The sequence below is a fragment of the Ostrea edulis genome, chromosome 7 (genome assembly GCF_947568905.1).
Source record: "Ostrea edulis chromosome 7, xbOstEdul1.1, whole genome shotgun sequence".
In the NCBI taxonomy this organism is placed as follows: Eukaryota; Metazoa; Mollusca; class Bivalvia; order Ostreida; family Ostreidae; genus Ostrea; species Ostrea edulis.
In genome coordinates this window covers 49,797,118-49,816,690 of record NC_079170.1, presented here as the reverse complement: position 1 = coordinate 49,816,690, position 19,573 = coordinate 49,797,118, and the positions used below count along the sequence as shown (strand labels likewise).

The 19,573-nt window shown below is 35.2% G+C and overlaps 2 protein-coding genes across 2 annotated transcripts in view; one reads left to right on the top strand and one right to left on the bottom strand.

Annotated features, from left to right (window-relative positions):
- The first annotated feature begins 3,538 nt into the window (after positions 1 to 3,538).
- Positions 3,539 to 6,567, top strand: LOC125656444 (uncharacterized). The gene is made up of 5 exons (XM_056144630.1): positions 3,539 to 3,929; positions 4,479 to 4,574; positions 4,664 to 4,732; positions 4,996 to 5,168; positions 5,511 to 6,567. The coding sequence occupies exons 1-5, from the start codon at positions 3,899 to 3,901 to the stop codon at positions 6,099 to 6,101; spliced, it is 960 nt and encodes a 319-aa protein (XP_056000605.1). The 5' UTR covers positions 3,539 to 3,898; the 3' UTR covers positions 6,102 to 6,567.
- The window catches only part of LOC125655265 (uncharacterized), a 29,684-nt gene continuing 16,397 nt past the window's right edge, over positions 6,287 to 19,573 (bottom strand). The window contains exons 2-4 of the mRNA XM_048885506.2: positions 11,225 to 11,490; positions 8,662 to 8,803; positions 6,287 to 7,278 (exon numbers count right to left, since the gene is read on the bottom strand). Of these exons, the coding sequence (XP_048741463.2) occupies positions 7,160 to 7,278; positions 8,662 to 8,803; positions 11,225 to 11,490 (527 nt within the window). The 3' untranslated portion in view covers positions 6,287 to 7,159. The remainder of the gene's footprint in view (positions 7,279 to 8,661; positions 8,804 to 11,224; positions 11,491 to 19,573) is intronic.

Below are 19,573 nucleotides of genomic sequence, written 5' to 3'. Positions count from 1 at the left end.
ATAGACCCACGCGCGTCAGGGGAATCCCAACATGATGTATTAACTCATACGCAACTGTCTAGTTTTAAGGCTGAAAGAGCGTAAAACAACGAATTAATAAGAGGTATTTGATATTTTTATTTCTAATAAACTTGTGGCACGGTACTGTTGTAACAAAATACACAGCACAAAGATAAAGACCACCGATGATCTGAAAGTTTGAACTGGTCACGTGACTGTCACCTAAAATGGCAGTCTGACGCGGATATTTGTAAACATCGATTTAAAATCAAATAGTTTGGGTTAAAACAGGTGAAATAATGTATAATATGTCATACAGCCTCATAACTACATACGTGCGATGATTTAATAGCGTTTTTACGAGATGGAAAATAATATTGTCATTCGGACCATACAGCTTTAACGGCAAACTGACAACTCAACTGTATGGCAAACAGGATGATTTCAGCTTCTCCATCGTCAACTTCCCATATTTATGTAGCAGTATTCTATTATCACCTGCATATGATGTTTATATACATGTATCTCAACTGATTCGATATGCAAGAGCTTGTTCTGCATATAGTCAGTTTTTAAATCAAGGTAAGCTACTGACAAACAAGTTGATGGTACAGGGGTTTCAACAGTCTCGATTGAAGTCAGCATTTCGCAAATTCTATGGTTGTTACAACGATCTAGTTCGTCAATACACAATATTATTGGGTCAAATGTTGTCTGATGTAATTAATACCGATTGCTAAGTCGTTCTTGGCATACTGATTTTGACTGCGGATAACTCCGTTTACCTGAACAGGATATATAGCTCACGGCGGGTGTGGCCGATCGACAGGGGATGCTTACTCCTCCTTGGCACCTGATCACACCTCTGGTGTGTCCAGGGGTCCGTGTTTGCCGAACTATCTATTTTGTATTGCTTGTAGGAGTTATGAGATTGATCACTGTTCGTTATCTTCACCTTTCATATACATGTATTATTAAAAATTATTTTTGATATGTAGTGAGTCTAAAGATAACGCTATACATTTGGGGTGTTGCTAAGACAGGGAATTGAAAAGGGACGGAAAACGGAAATTTGTTATGCAATAATACCAGGAGGAGGTCAGCATTTTGTAAAATCAAAAGGCTTATGAAGAAAAGAAGCAGAAATTACAAAGAGAACGGGGGGGGGGGGGGGGCATACTCAGAATCCACAATTTGATATACTACATACAAATACACAATATCCACATGTATACATAGATTTGTCTTTAGGGCAAACAAAAAAATACTGAAACATGTATTTATGTCCAAAGGCGAATCCAACGCCGGCGACCCCACCCCTCGTTTAGTGTGTTTCCCCCAAACCTTCGAGACTGTAACCCTCCGTTCTGAAATTTATTGACCTGAAACTAATTGCACATGGTATTTAATCAACTTCGGATATGTACTTTGTGCTTATACTCACCCCCCCCCCCCCCCCTCACCCCTCCCAACTTTTAAAATTTTGTATCAGTCAAGCTGAAAGCCTACATCAAAGGGGAGTCGAATTTTATTTATGTGTGGTAACTTTCACAGGGGGTCTAATATACCATTTTTAATTATCATAATTAAAAGAGCTCGGTTATACAGTGTGGTTCGTTTCGTTAAGGTGGGGTTCGTTTCCTTAGAATTCGCACTTTACAATGCACAACTGCGTAAAATCAGAGCGTTGTTTACCAAAGGAATTTTTTGGACTAATCATTGTCTCAGCAAGAAAATTCTAGATCTTCTGCAGGAGAATATTTTGAATAAATTTTGCCTCTTAAGAATGCCAAAAAATAAAATCTACGTGAAAAAGTACAAGTACAATTGGCATGATCTCTAAAGACTACAAAGATGATGTCAATGATGAAATCCAGTATATCTTTTATGATTAATTGATTGTATCTTCTTTAACGTCCCTCTAGAGATTTTGTCACTCACATGGAGCTTTTTAATATCATATTCAGAGTACTTGTGAGTAGGATATGAATGGTGTTGAACATTTTTTTAAAATTCTAATCACAACATATGAACATTTCCTTCTTCCTTGAAGAAACAACTTTCTATGGTGATATAAAGCCCAGTCTTTAAAATGAAAGTGTGCGTGCACTAAATGGTAATTTGATATATAGTTCTTGAATCATCGCTTTCTATGATATAGAAAGATATTCCTAACCAGTCATTTGGATTGTTTCTTCATCCTGCTGACGGTTACATATATGAACGTACATAATCGAACATGTTCCTTTGTATTTCACGGAATTTGAATATGTTATATAGTCCTACGATCATAAACAGGTAGATTCGATCAGTTGTATATGTTTGATATACATATATTTCAAAAAGTATTAGCTTAATGGAACCAAGAAGTTAGAGACATAGCGATCCATCATAAGGGTTGACTTACTTTCATAACAAAAATTAATATTAAGAATTTGTAATTGCATATCTTGTCATTTTACAATGTAATCAAAATTAGATCCCTTAATCCGCTCACTTTCGATCGCTACAGTGACATATTACAATACGGGAGCATGAACAGTCCAATTAATTAGATTGGTCAATTTACGTCTTATTGCCTTGACAGATTGCTCAGTTAAAGTATGATGATAAGAAACTACCAATCTGTAGATCATGAGTTATATTGAAAATACTTCCTACCAAAACTGCACTTGACCGGTCACGGTAGCAGTGGTAGAGCATTCCTTTGTAACCGAGAGGTCGTGATTTCGAGTCCCGCTTATGCCGTAGCCGTGTCAAACTTAAGACAAAAACATAGATAGGGATTGCTCCTTTGACAAGCTCTCGGCATTTAGAAGTGAGAATTACGAGTCTTTCTGGATATAACCTTAAAACTGGAGTATCCGTGTCGCGGCAGGCGCTGGCACATTGAAGAACCCTCACTGCTATATGTACATCCCTAAGCGCTAAGGATAGGTCTAAATTTGTGTTACTTCGCCTACAGCTGCTGACGTCTCAGTATGAGCGAAAAATTCTCAAAGGCAACCAACACCAAACTGCGCTTCACAAAAATGTATACTCTGAAATTTCAAATTATCATAACACGTATGTTTCACCTCTTCCAGATTTTTTAACGACCCCACCCTATTTTTGTGATTATCTCCCCTTTGACGGGGAATGGCTCTTCAACTGAACAAACTTGAATCCCCTTAATTTAAGGATGATTTGTACCAAGTTTGATTGAAACTGGCTTATTAGTTCTGGAGATGATTTTCCTATATATCAGTATGTAAAACTTTGATCCCCTATAAGTGTTGCCCCACCCTACCCTCGGGGCCATGATCTGAACAAACTTAAATCTACTTAACAATCAATCGATCATCTATGGGTTAGAACAATGTGAACATTTTTATATGAATTTCAAAGCTATCCGGTAAGCCATATAAGAGGAGCAAGCTATTTTACATCCTCCACCCCTCTTAGATCCACTATCATAACCTCTGTCATGGCTAGATTGGTTATTTACATTACGTCCCTTCGAGATCCCCCCCCCCCCCCCCCCACTTACATGTACATTCCGACGTACAAAGTAGATGAAGTGCCACTTCTTTTAGACATGCTGCTCAAGGTCACCATAGTGACGGTTTAAATGTATTCATTAAACTTACTATTAACAATATTTACTCCAAACCTCTTAAAACTGCAGAAGACATCCACGCGGTGATTTTCATACGTTTAACCTATATGTATCATAGCTAGAAATAAACAATGACAGTCTTTTATATGATAACACAGTCAGGAAGAAAAGCTCGGAAGACTGCGCCCCGAGACGAACATGATTCATTATTCTATAAGTAATCCAAAGGTTTACACGTAGTAAAGAAAACATACCACTGGATGATAGAAAGAAAAATATCTTGTCGGACACAAAACATACATGGATATGGAGACAACAACACGTTTAAAAGGTAAACGACTTGAAAGAATTTACACAATTCATTGCTCTCTATAGCTTGTATATGTTGATTGTTTATTGTTTACGTCCCTCTCGAAAATTTTACACTCGTATGGAGCTGCAAAATGTAGGCCTATGCTCGGTGCTTATGGCTTTGAGCAGGGAGGGATCTTTATCGTGCTACACCTGCTGTAACACGGGGCCTCGGGTTTTGCGGTTTCATCCGAAGGAACGCCCACATTTAATCGCCTCTTAAGATAAGCAAGGGGTACTGAGGATCTGTTCTAACCCGAATCCCCACGGCCGGACGCTTGTATATAATTATTATGTGAAATTAATGACCCCTTTGGAGAGGTACAAATTCACGAATATACGACATATTTTCAATAAACTTGGCTAAGATTGCAGCTTATTTTAAGCATGTTCCTGTTCTACTGTGTTGTTCACAGATATTAATATTGTTGTCAATCTCTTTATTGCTACAATATAAAATTATGCTTATTCATTCATGAACAAAATCAGGAGACTGAAGTAAGTATGTGATTAGTTCTCTGATTTCCAGCTAAAAGTATTAAGCGGAACACCAAACGCAGTACAACGGGTAAGGCGGCCAACAAACTGACAACAAACCCTCCGACTGGAGAACGTTCAACTTCAGGTAAGAATACTTTTATCAAAAGTTCATTACTTTTTCTCAGAGATGCACCGATTTCAGCTGCAATTCTTAACCCTTTTTTAACATAACAGGTACCAATTTCACAGTACAACGACACGTGAATATCACCATTTTTGCAACTCAATTCTCAAGTATATCAGGTAACTAAATTTTGTACGTTGTGCACATGCAAGTATTGCCATAGATGTAACCGCGTCACTCGTGCATGCATTCACTAGGAAAATCAAATATTATTGAGTCCATCACATCTAGTCTCAAGACAAATTTATTTGATAATTTCACACTTGATTTGTAATGGTATATTACGAGAGAGAGAGAGAGAGAGAGACTAGTATTTAAATGGATGTTTATGTCGCTCTTATGTCTAGGTAAAAGAAATATTTTAATATTCCATTTCACATAGTGACTACAACACCTGACCTTGGTAGTCCTAGAAACCTGTTTGTCTGGCTCCCAATGACAGCAGCTGTTCTCATATTCCTTATCATCATTTGTGTATGTGTTATGGTGTGTCGTCGCCGGAGGGAGGCTACGGCGGAGACGTACAACAACTATTCGCATGTAGATCAGACTGAGGTAAGTGCGAATGGACAGAATAGAGAGAAGGAATAAAGCAGATCTAGATTAAGAGAAAGAGAGAAATTTTGTTAGTATATGCATTTTCCCATGCTATGCTTATGATTTTTATTGGAACTTTGAACTTTTTTTTTCTCAAATCCCAAAACATGTTTTCTTAGTAGAAAAAAGGATAAAGTGAAAATATTTTGAAACCTTTATTTATATTTTCAGTTGTAATTTTAACCATAGTATAGTTGATCATGTTCAAATTTGTAGCTATTTTCATCGACATTGCATATTCTAGATGTGTTAGATTATATTCGGAAACATGTATATTCCTTATATGATTTCAACTCTCAGTTTGTAGATTTTAACCATGCTCCAGACCAGATTTCGAAGGGGGATATCGGATACGAGGATGTGACCATTGCTATGTTTGACATTGTCAATTCTGGGAATCAAGATGTTTCAGAATCGGAACAACTTCCATTAGGGGATAAGAATAGCAATATTCTAGAAAAAGAAAAGTTTAAAAATTCAAACATGACAATGAGTGGTCCACAGTTTTCTGAACCAAAAGAAACTTTTTCATTGGAAAGGGATCAAAATCTCCAATTTTCACCTTCCGAAATAAAAATCAACACCCTTGACGCAATACAGTTTGAGAAACCAGAATCAGAAAATTTTCAAATAGGAGAGAGAAACGACTGTCACAATACTCTTGTAAATGAAAATTTGCTTGGTCCACAGTTTTCTAGGCCAGCAAAGTCTACACTACCAGGAAGTCTTCAATCATCACCAACAGAATCTGAAAAGCCGAAATTTTTTCCAGCAGAAGGAGGAAGTGATAATTATTTTATCCTAAAGCCAGCGACATCATACACCGAGGATGAAATTGAAGACCAAGAAGGAAGTCAAAATTATTTTACACTTGAGTTGTCACCAAAATGATTGCCGATGTTAAAAATGAAAAACAGATACTCGGAACATTAAACGTATCAGTGTATGCTTTCATTATTTTCGAAGTAGTGGATATGAAAAAATAAAGTTAATATTATTTTATGTTGGTGTCCTAAAAGCAACTAAAAAGGAGCTTGCACTATTATTGAATAAACAAAAGACACTGAATAAACAACCAGAACGACACACTAGTTTTTAATTGTATACATGTATTATATAATACAGTTTCATAAACACTGTATCATTGATAGATATATTTAGCATCTTTGCACAAACACTGACGGAATGACAATCTGCGGTAGTGAAATGGACAGGATTTACTCGTGAAGCATAGTCAATCTAGTCCCATATAAATAAGAAAAATATATCAGACGTCCTAGAGAAAACTATTTTTATACATGTACAGTTGTTGAGCAACCTTAAGCTTAATTTAAAAATAAAATTTTGTCAAACCATCTCTGAGAGTTATATATCAAGACTACACTTTCATTTCCCCTTAAAATGTATTATATTGTGGAATATGGAGTCAATGGTATTACATGTATCTGAATGAAAAGGGGGCAAACATATCTAGAAGAAAAAAAAATATATATTATAAGAACGTGTTTAGTGTGTTTATTGCAGAACCATATACACGTATTATAAAGTTCTGTACACTCTAGTCATGCATTGTTTCAGAATTCACTTGATGGAAGGGGTGTCCAATCCACCTACAAGCCTGGTAAACTGTAATAAAATATCTAAGGTCCCGTTTGAATAACTCATATTCATACCTGAATAATGAAACATGATAAAGTCATTAGGCAGAGATATTATCTTGCATGCTCAGAGAAATAGAACAGGATAGGGACATGTAAGTTGTTAAAACTTGTTCCCAATCCTTTTTATATGGTCAATAAAATATGTTCAAAAGAAACAACAGAAATAGAAAGAAATTCAGTCGGCAACAATATACAACATCATTACATAATATTAATTGTAGAAGCTGTCCTCCTCATTGTACATGTAATGATATCTGACAGAAGTGCTTATATAAATGCATTGATATGTCAAAGTCGTGCATTCCTCATCTTTGACCTCCTGACCACAATAATGATGACAATCAGAACAAAAAGAAACAAAACTCCTCCTATGACGCCTCCCACTATCGCTCCGATGTTCAGTTTCTCTGTCAAAGTAAAGCATTAAAATCAGTTTGTAGTGCAAACTACATGAAATTCAGCAGATAATGTACATGTTAATGAAAAGGCACTGTTCCCTTTTACATACATTGCAGCAAATAAAGAATAAAACTGTATATAATGTATCACGTAAATATACGAAGTAAAAACAGACTTTTAATTGTACACGTTGGGAACACTTTTGTCGGCGTTGAAATGAGCATGGATTTTTCTCACATTCCTTGACACGGTAGTCTATACATATTATTTTATTTTTTTGTTTCTGTACTTTGTTTAAATAGGTCCCAATCAAGAAATTTTCACTCAGTCTCGTGTACAGACGATTGTCAGAACATAGACACTTCGGCGCAACTTTTTGAGATATTTCGGCCCAACCTCTTTGCCTTGTGCAAGGTGAAGACAACGAACAGTGATCAATCTCATAACTCCTATAAGCAATACAAAATAGATAGTTCGGCAAACACGGACCCCTGGACACACCAGAGGTGGGATAAGGTGCCTAGGAGGAGTAAGCGTCCCCTGTTGACCGGTCTCACCCGCCGTGAGCCCTATATCCTGATCAGGTAAACGGAGTTATCCGCAGTCAAAATCAGTGTGCCAAGAACGGCGTAACAACTTATATAACCCGTTATTAAGTCTCAACAGCTTTTAGTACAATGATACTTAATCCCAATGACAACTGAATAACAGTAATGAATCAAACAATATTCACAACCGTAACACACCATCCGGGTTAGAATAGACCCTCAGTACCCTATTGCTTGTCGTACGAGGTGATTAAATGGGGCGGTCTTCGGATGAGACCTCAAAAACCGAGGCCCGTGTCACAACAGGTAATGCACGATAAAGATCCCCCCCCCTTCTCAAATGCCATAAGCGCCAAGCATAGGCCTAAATTTTTCAGACCTTCACCGGCAATGATGACATCACCATGTGATTGGAAAAACTCTTGAGTGGGACGTTAAATAATATACATTCAACAGGTAAAAAACAAGGTGTGTTTGTGAAACACAAATGCCCCCGATAATGGTCAATTCCGAAGATGGCCAAGGTCACAAGGACAAATATCTTATTACCAATAGAAAGATCTTGTCACAAGAAATGCTCATGTGCAATATGAAAGCTCTAATATTTACCATTTAGAAGTAATGACCAATGTCAAAAGTAGGTCAAAGGTCAAGGTCACAGGGTAAAAAATTTTGGTACCCACGGAAAGTTCTTGTCACAAGGAATACTCATGTGAAATATCAAACCTCTAAAACTTACTATTGAAAAGTTATTAGCAAGGTTAAAGTTTCAGACAGAATGACAGACAGGACAAAAACAATATGCCCCCCATCTTCGATCTCGGAGGCATAAAAAACACTTACCATCTACTCTCTCTGCTGTTACCCTGAATTTAAACATGGTGGAGCTTATGGATTTTCCTTCCACTAAATTTAGGAAAACGTATAATTTGTCGCCGTTGGGTACACAATATCTAGAATTTATGTTCATGTGACAATCAAATGACTGAAAAGAAATGAAATGATAGAATTAAAAAGAGAGTTTACCCAGACTTAGTGGGCACACAGAATTATTAGAGTTGACCCTATTTATCACCAGATACGTCACATGTTCTCTGATAAATAGGGCAAATCCCCAGTGGGAACCTTTACTTCTCTGGAAAATGAAATGTGTTGTCTATAAACAGTCATCATACAGAGAGTTTGAATTTTCCGTTGTAATAGGTTACCCCTGAGGGTACACCAGTCAATATTCATATCTCGTGGATAATCGTTAAAACACCACTTTAATACTCTGAAGTTCATGCTAAAACTATCCCAGAACTCCTCATTCACACTATTGAAGTAATCTTTGAAGATCACATTTTTCAACATTAATTGCAATTACATGTATCATGGAAACAAATTCCATTCCTGGTGCTTCCTGGGGTTCGTGTTTTTGAATTAGTTTTAGCATTTATGAGATAGATCACTTTTCATTATTTTTACCTGTCTTTTATTTTTAATTTCTTTAAATCTATGGTGAATTTATTAATCCTTTACGAAATTTGCAAAATGTAATTTATAGAAATAATAATTTACGAATGTTTAAAACATTCCACGGGAATTTGTTTAAATTCAATGCATAGAAAATTTATTTTTCGCATTGGAAGATCTACCATAATAATAGTATTGTAAGTAAATTTCGTACCTCTCGAGTAAGTGCCACTTAGTAGTTTGAAAATATGTAAATGATGGCCTATTCAATATTCCACTTTTCTCGAGATGTTTAGGTATCGCACAATTAGGGTAAGGGTTTCCATAGCAAAAATCCACTATAAGAAGATAGTGAACACTGCGAGAAAATTAAATATTCATCGAAATACATACTACAAACATATTTTCTATCACGTATTTGACATTTTTATTGTTTAGAAAAAATAGGGATAAAATCAAAACTTCTTTAAATAAAAGAGAGATTAGAGGAATCAAACTCGTTACCCAAATTGATCTACTTACTGTTCTTTCTTACACAGTTCATGGGGATTTAAATTGTGCTTCATATACAGTCTTCAATGTAAGGGACTTCGATTAGCTTTTACAAAACGCTGTTATTTTGTATAAGATTTTTTACATTTCAATATTTCAAATAACTTAATTACTCGGGTATTTCATTTACAACGTATGGTAAATATAATATATATTTTAAAACTAATTGACGAATTTAACTTTTTTTTCAGAGTGATATTATTTTTGTCTTCCTTATCCATTCACATTTAGGTACTTTGTTCGCCATGTTCATCCATCTTCTTTTGGTGGGAAATTACGAGCATGATTGTAATTATGATGGTGAAACACCGATACAATACTTACTCGTATCACATCGGTAATTGTCCAATCAAAATGAACTTAGTCAATTGTAGTTCCATGTAAAACTTATGCGGTACCAATTTTGATGCACCAGATGCGCATTTCGACAAATAATGTCTCTTCAGTGATGCTCAACCGAAATGTTTGAAATCCGAAATAACAATGAAGTTTTAGAGCTATTATAGGGAAAAACAGCGTGCCAAAAAAAAGTGGAGTCACATTCGTCTAAGGATAAGAGCTATGCATGAGGGAGATAACCCTTAATTTTGAAATGAATTTCCATATATTTAAAGGGATGGTTTTTTTTCACGATTTTTCTTAATTGCTATTAAATTGACACTATATAGATATTAATAAGGGGTAGATAGTCCTTTACCAAAATTGTAAATTTCATGATACCAGGGAGTAAGGGCTTTACTTTCAGGATGCGACCAAACTTATGATAGTGACTACAGTATTTAACATTTGATAATTAAGTTTGCTGATATGGTATTAAAGCTAATGCATGTTTAGAAAAAGCAAAAAAGGATGTACCAAAGTTAGGAATTTCGCAACCTCACGATGGGTCCAAATTAGTCATATCGTGTTAATGAAACATATACTATATCACGTAGTCTTTCCTCGGTATTCAGAACACATCTTGTTTTATACTATTGCCAAATATTAGAATTTAGCGTAGATATTCAGAACAGGAACTTTACCCCTGAATTTCATAGCCTTCGGGGCTGGTGATACTCTTAACTAATGATAAGGTGACTGATGAGTTCTGTGGGACTCGTGTTCATTATAATGGTACATGTCAATTACATTCAATCCAATTGAGAGATAAAATAGAACCAATACGAAATTAGTTTCCACAACAGAAAGCAATTGTTACAAATCCTTAACTGAAGTCAATTAATCATTATTATATTTAATGTTTTAGTATGTCTATCCAGTGTACAGCCACACTATTAAATGTATCTATTCTGACATGATATGCGTTTCATAGATAAATGTCATGAGAGCAAAAACTGCGCATTAAACTTTTATCATGTAATATTATTCAACATATACTATGAATGTAAACTTCATTTACCTGCAAAGGTGATGCAAAGAACCCATTTTTGTAGTCTAACGAAGCAGCACATTTTAAGTCGTTAAAATATATCGGCGATATGCAAATTCTGTATTTGGCATCAGGGTCATCATAGTTCTTTGTCTGGAATATTATCCTGTCGCATTCTTGATACACAGCGTTGCCAGATAATATTTCTTTTCCATCATAGCGTCCATCGAACTCAATTTGTGTCTTACTGTTTTCGTTGATGGTACTAGTTACCCCGCAATCAGTTCCTATTCGATCTGCAATTAATTCATGGTCATATTTAGTATTAAATAAACAGTTTTATGGTATGAAAGGTAAGGGAATCCTTTTTATGTAATGCATGATACTCTGTTGATTACTTGAATATTGTTTAACATCGCGCTCGAGAATATTTCACTCATATGGAGACGTCACCACTGCCGGGGAAGGGCTGCAAAATTTAGGTCTATGCTCGGCGCTTATGGCCATTGAGCAGGGAGGGATTTTTATCGTGCCACACCTGCTGTGACACGGGACCTCGGTATTTGCGGTCTCATCCGAAGGACCGCCCCATTTATTCGCCTCTTACGACAAGCAAGAGGGTACTGAGGACCTACATGTATTCTAACCCGGATCCCCACGGGACTCTGCATAAGATATAAACAATTGAAAAATATACGTTTACTTTACATTTTTTTTTTTTTGATATATACTTTATTGTTAAGATAAGGAAATGGTCTGCGACTCGTGGGAAGTTAGTCTGTGTATCGTTGTCCTGCTGCACTGCTTGATTAATGAAAAGGTAGGGCATCTGTATTTCAATTCCGTATTGGGTGCTTATTATCATCACAATGATAATAGAAAGATATCGATAAATGGAATTATTCCTTGCATGTGAGTAAAAGAATATCGATTTCTTGCCAACGCTACATGTATATGTCGCCAGACTCCAATTGTAATTGTTAAACGTTTACGTTGTCAGATGAGATTTGACCATGATCATTGAGTAGCATTGAATTATTTAGCCCACTAGTACTACATATGCCTGTATGCACTATAATTAATTATTCTACTTCTGGGGCTTTGCTTTGATTAATTGTATCTTGTTTGACGTCTCTCGAGAGAGAATTTTTCTCTCATATGGAGATATCACCAAGACCGGCGAAGGGCTTCAGATTTAGGCCTTTGTTCGGCGCTTACATGTACAGCCATTAAGCAGTGAGGGCCCTTCTGACAGCCACACCTACTATGACGCGGGGCATCCGTTTTTAAGGTAATCTCACACCTAATGCCGAGCGTCTGGCGATGGAACTGTCACTACCAGTTTTTTAACGACTTGAACCCCGGCCTTCCGCATGCAGGGCGATCGCTCTTACCTCTAGAACACCGCAGCGGCGCTTTTCTACTGAGCTTTAATGAATGTATATCCATATCCATTAAAATCGTGCTACTTACTTATACTTGTATGTAGTTTTATTGATGACAAACTAAACAATGAAAATGCGTGTTCCAGGCTTTCTTATATATATATATATTATATAGATTATATTGCATGTCTCCAAAATTCGGCCAATTCTAATGTAGTTGATAAAAATGTGAAAGCCAATATTTCTATCAATCAACAAAATTTAATACAAAGTTTGAGAGGGGATCAATCAATTGTTATTAAAGAAGCGGATAAAGGAGGAGCTATCATAATCATGGACATTGAACATTACAAAGAAATGGTGTTAGATCAGCTCTAAATGACCAGTTCTACAAGAAACTTCAACAAAATGAAAATCACCGAACTATCTCAAAGACTGAGAAACTTACGAAAAAATTCGATGATAACTTCACCAAAAATGAATTAGACTATCTGACCAATTTTGAAATTAAAACCAGCAACTTCTATGGTTTACCAAAAGTTCATAAATCCACAGAAATCCAAGAAAATATCAAAAACTGTAGAGAAACGTATATCAAAATTCCAAGACCTACTGATCTCAAGTTACGCCCGATAATAGCAGGACCCTCTTGTAGCACACATAGACTGGGCAATCTTCTAGACATTATTTTAAAACCTTTAAGTAAGAAAGTGCCGAGCTATGTTCGGGATGATATGGATTTCTTGAACTACATCCCGAAAACAGTGCAACCAGAAACCATTCTTGTCAGTTTCGATGTTTCCAGTTTATACACAAATATTCCACACGATTTAGGCATAGAAGCAGTAAAGTACTGGATTGAGAAATACCCTACAGAAATTAATGAAAGATTCTCAAAGGACTTTATCATTAAAGGTCTAAAAATTATACTAGAAAATAACCATTTCCAATTTGACGACCAATTTTACCTCCAGACTAAGGGAACTGCAATGGGTACCAAATTAGCTCCTACTTATGCTACTCTCTTCATGAGATATTTAGAGGAAAGGATTTATCATACACTACCGGAAATATTTGATGCAGATTTTGGAAAGTGCATACATGAAAACTGGAAACGTTACTTAGACGACTGCTTCATTTTCTGGACGAGAAGCAATGAGGATTTACAAAGATTTCATTCAATTTTAAATAATTTCCATGAATCAATCCAATTCACAATGGAAGCGAGCACTAAAAATCTACCATTTCTGGATTTATTTATCATAAAAGAGGGCACTCACAGTACCACTGATTTATACAGCAAAGAAACGGATACTCATCAATATCTAGATTTTAGATCGTGTCACCCGTCACACACTAAACGTAATATCCCATACAATATGGCCAGACGTATATTCACCATAATTCCAAATTCAACATTACGTAAAAAACGCTTAGAAGAATTAAAGATACATTTGATACGACAGCATTACCCAGAAAACCTTATTGATACTGGAATCCAACAAGCAGAAAAAATACCTATTTCAGAACTTCGGAAAACCTGCCAAAAAGATACCAAACAGAACAACAATGTGCCTTTCGTCGTCACACACAATCCAAGGAATCACAATATCTTAAATACAGCTAAACGTTTTTTTCCAATTTTGGAACAATCCAACAATATGAAAAATGTGGTGAATTCATCTCAAATTATTAACAGCCGACGTCAGGCACCATGCCTAAAAAAAACTACTAACTCGAGCCAATTTCTCCCTGAATAAGGTCAAATACGTCAAAAAATGTGGTGACCCACGCTGCGGGACGTGCGAATACATAGAAGAGGGTGATTCCATTACTTTTAAATCCGGGAAAATATTGAAAGTCAATGCCAACATGAACTGTAAATCCGAGAACCTTATTTACTGTGCCACTTGCCCAACTTGTGGAGAAAACTACATAGGACAAACGAACAAACTTAATGCGCGAGTAAGGGTGCACAAACAACAAGTAAAAGATCCTAGTGTGCGGAACACCCCATGTAGTGAACATTTTGCGGAATGCGGGGGTGGTAAATTTAAAGTGTTCCCGTTCTTTAAAATGTGGATTGAAAATGAAATAACTCACAAAGCCAAAGAGGACTATTTTATTAAACTTTTCAATCCAAGCCTTAATAGAAAATAATTATTTGAATAATTGAACTACAATTTAGCATAATATTTTTACAAAATAGACAATTACCAAACGCTACCAGTTAACGTTATTATGACGTCATAAAGGACTCGTTTAATTGACGTCATAACAAAGACGTTACTAAACAATTTTTGTATACATATTTGAACTGCCTGATGAACCATGTAGACATGGAGAAAGCGCTAGCAGTAAATGATTGTGTTTTATGGAATGTGTCATTCTGATTTTATATATATATATATATATATATATATATATATATATATATATTTATAAATTTACACGCTTGATTAAAATATTTGAAATGCAGTGTGCACACTGTATGATCCTCTTAATTTTTTGTCAAATGACTGTATCCCATTTCCATTCTCAATGACCGTGTAGCGTGTGACAGCGCGGCGAGAATTCTATCGTCATCGAAAGCAAGTTTTTTTTTTACTTGCAGACTGAACGCTGCTAGGAGATATAGTTCCGTAGGCCGTGTGTTCAACCCCGGGGCAGAAGTGGGTATCCATATAAAAGTGAATTTCGCTATGTCTGCCTAAGTTTTCAGATATCCGTAGTAATCCTTAGGCAGACATTGTATATAATTTTATACAATTCCATCGTAAGGTAGACAATATATTTTATATGTGCAGTAGGCCTTGGGCAGACATTGTATATTCATATAAATTCATATAAATTCATACAATTCCACCAAAAGGTGTACAGTATTTTCCAAACCAGCTGAAGACTTTAGAGAGACGGTATTTAAACTACAATTATGCAAAAACTGCATGTGATTAATTTCCAGCACAGATGAAATACCGGTCAATTTTCCAAACATCTATAACCTTTGTTGTGTGGCTACTGTTTTGGGGGACAACCTATCTCGGAATGCGATTTAATTATTCAAGTTTGCTATCACTGAAATTATACCTGACAATGCATATTCATTCAATTTCCACAAAAAATTGTAGAACATTTGCCTCTGATAAATCTCTTTATCTCTTCAACCAGCTTTTCTTCAACAATTTTGACTAATATATAATCTTTACAGAGTCCTATAAATTATCCATAGCAATAGTAATTAACTTTGATCATGTTATTCGCATTCATTTAAATAACCACCATCTGCACTGTACACGAATACTGTTATACAAAATAATTACTTTCAAAACAGTACATAAAAGACAATTTAAAAGTTAGCTTTAACATGAAATTTATTCATTATATAATTGTTACTTTGTAACAAAAACTGGCATGGCATACAAATCATTTTCAAGTATGGTTGCTGGTCAAATATTAATAAAACATATAGGATTTTCATCGATTTTATGAAAAATTACAAAAGACATATCAATCAGAATTTAATGCATTTCATGAAATAAAAGGCCCACAGGCCTTATTGGGTACATGATAATTAATTAAAAAAGTATCACTAGCCCCAAGCATTATGAAATCTTGAGAAAAATTCCTGTTCTGCATACCTAAATTAAATCCTAACATACAACACAGAATAAAAGAAGATGTGTTCATAAAACTTAAATGCCCCGAAAGTGTCTATACAATCCAGACGATTGATTGTGTATTGTTTAACGTCCCTCTCGAGAATATTTCACTAATATGGAGACGTTATATATACAACATTAAATAATATGACTACTTTGGACCTGTGTACAGTCAAAATCCTGGGGTTGTGTAAATCACCACTTTGGTATATCCTTTTCTGCTTCTAATAAGCATGCATTTAGTTATTGACCATATCACAATAAAGACAATAGTTGCTACTATAATCTTGGCCTCATCCTGGTAACTAAACCCTTGTCCAGGAAATCATGAATTTTACAATTTTGGTTAAGGACTACCACATATTAATTTAGTTTCATGTTAATATCAACCTTTAAAAAAGATATTTTATAATTGTGTAACGTATTTCCACTCTCCTGTGATGTCACAAGCTTTCGCAAAGTCAATGATTTGATAAGATTTATGCATGATGGGAACATAAATTTTGTTGAAGTCTTTTTCAATAGTTATTGTAAATAATCTTGTTAACCATAAGATATTTCAAAAGTCACGTATGAGTTTCGAAATACTGAATCCAAGGGTAATAACTCCTTTTTCATTAAATTATTTATCAATTTTTTATGCATAGATTCCCTTTACTTTTCATAAACATATTTGTATATATTTTTTAAAGAAACAGTTTATGAAATTGTTATGAATACCATTATATCGTTTTAACAAGTTTTTGTGATAATGAAATGTATTTAAGGAAAATTGTAATTTTCTGACATCAATAACAGGTAAATGCGTGCTAATTGATAAATCTTTTTATCAATGCTGCAACATACTTATCTTATCATTTTTATTTGTTACTAAGATAACCATTAATCAAATATAAGATTGAACCTATAATTCTACAGGGGTGGAATTACCTTAAAGGCATAGGGTCTAAGATATTGATGAAATGTTGCATGTTCCAAAAAGGTAGCGAAATTTAAGATCATATTAACTAGAAAATCACACAAAGTTCTTCAGAATGTTTACAAACACATTGGATAACGATAGTAATTACAAAATAATTCCCTGTTCTCATTTGCCTAAACTGGTACCCTTGTTGATTTCGCATCTCTTATGTTTGTGTGTAGCCACCAATCAGCGGGGTACCAGTTTAATATATTGTCCTCCTGACAAATATTTTAAATAGGGCTAAAACGTCAAAATGACTTAAATTTCAAAGCGCTGCAGCTATAGATAACTCATAATTAATACTAAAAATTTGTTATTTTGGAGTTCTTCTTGCAAAATATTGTGATGTCATTTTTGAGATAAAAGATAGATCCTGTGCCTATACACATATGCACTATGTATACCAAGTTTGGTCTTACCCCAGAGTCAGAAACCCTACCCCATGGATTACGACATCTACATTTTTAGTAAAGGCCTTCCTCCTCTACCTGACTATGCATAAGTTTTTCTTACAAAATGTTCAATTGCTACCTGAATTTACTCAGAAGACAGGTCACCAGAGATTACCTATGTGGCCTAAAATTCTTATCAAAAACCAAAATTGTAACGAAATAAAAACATTTGGGTAAGACATCAATGTACATTTGAATTACCAGTGCATTACTACCCTAACAAGTATAGCATTGCTTCATTATTATCAAACATTATATTTCAATACATTTGGAAATGAATACACTATAGGTCCAACAATTATGCCTTAAAGCAGCATCATTAAGTCAAAGAGCACAATATATCATCTCAATAAGACAAAACACAAAAGAACATTCTGAACTCAGATAATATACATATGAATCAAACTGTAGTGGTCATTTATCAACATATTTTCAAACCAATTATATTTAAAGAGAAAATATCATAGGCAGTAATGCTCACATGAGATAGTCATAAACACTAAACGAAAATCCTATAACAATACACAGTTTAAACAACAGAGCACTTAGTCCTATTGCATGGCATATATTATGAACGCAAACCAGGATTTACATTTTATTTCTCTGAACAAAATTCTAAACAAAACATGTCAACAGAACATACTAGGTTATGAATATTCAAAATGGTAATGGATTCGTTTGTACCTTCCAGTTTCAGACCAATTTTTAAATTTGGTAATTATGAAAGGCTTTAAACAAGAGGCCCAAGGGCCACATCACTCACCTGAGTCACCTTAGCTCATATTTAAAGATTTTCCCTATATATTTGTAAGTAAAACGTTGATCCCCCTTGTGACCCCATCCTACCCCTGGGGGCCATGATTTTAACAAATTGAAATCTGAAATATATGTCAGAGAGCTTTCATGTAAATATCAGCTTTTCTGGCTGAGTGGTTCTTGAGAACAAGATTTTCCTTATGTATTAGTATGTAAAACTTTGATCCCCTATTGTGGCCCCATCCAACCCCCAGGGGCCATGATTTGAACAAACTTAAATCTGCTTTATGTCAGGAAGCTTCCATGTAAATTTCAGCTTTTCTGGTCCAGTGGTTCTTGAGAAGAAGCTTTTTAAAGATTTTTCCTGTATATTTGCATGTAAAACATTGATCCCCTATTGTGGTTCCATCATACCCCCAGGGGCCATGATTTGAACAAACTTAAATCTGCATTATATCAGAAAGCTTTCATGTAGATCTCAGCTTTTCTGGTCCAGTGGTTCTTGAGAAGAAGATTTTTAAAGATTTTTCCTATATATTTGTATGTAAAACTTTGATCCCCTATTGTGGCCCCATCCAACCCCCGGGGGCCATGATTTGAACAAACTTGAATCTGCATTATGTCAGGAAGTTTACATGTAAATATCAGCTTTTCTGGCTGAGTGGTTCTTGAGAAGAACATTTTAAAATATTTTTCCTATATATTTGTATGTAAAACTTTGATTCCCTATTGTGGCCCCATCAAACCCCCGGGGACCATGATTTGAACAAACTTGAATCTGCATTATATCAGGAAGTTTACATGTAAATATCAGCTTTTCTGGCTGAGTGGTTCTTGAGAAGAAGATTTTTAAAGATTTTTCCTATACATTTGTATGTAAAACTTTGATTCCCTATTGTGGCCCCATCCAACCCCCGGGGACCATGATTTGAACAAACTTGAATCTGCATTATGTCAGGAAGCTTACATGTAAATATCAGCTTTTCTGGCTGAGTGGTTGTTGAGAAGAAGATTTTAAAATATTTTTCCTATATATTTGTATGTAAAACTTTGATTCCCTATTGTGGCCCCATCATACCCCCAGGGGCCATGATTTAAAAAACTTGACTCTGCATTATGTCAGGAAGCTTTCATGTAAATCTAAGCTTTTCTGGCCCAGTTGT

Excerpts from the sequence above, each read along its gene's own strand:
- LOC125656444 (XM_056144630.1), top strand. The coding sequence starts at position 3,899 with ATGGATATGGAGACAACAACACGTTTAAAAG. Across the intron at positions 3,930-4,478 it reads GACAACAACACGTTTAAAAG|CTAAAAGTATTAAGCGGAAC; the intron begins GTAAACGACTTG and ends TCTGATTTCCAG. Across the intron at positions 4,733-4,995 it reads TCAATTCTCAAGTATATCAG|TGACTACAACACCTGACCTT; the intron begins GTAACTAAATTT and ends CATTTCACATAG.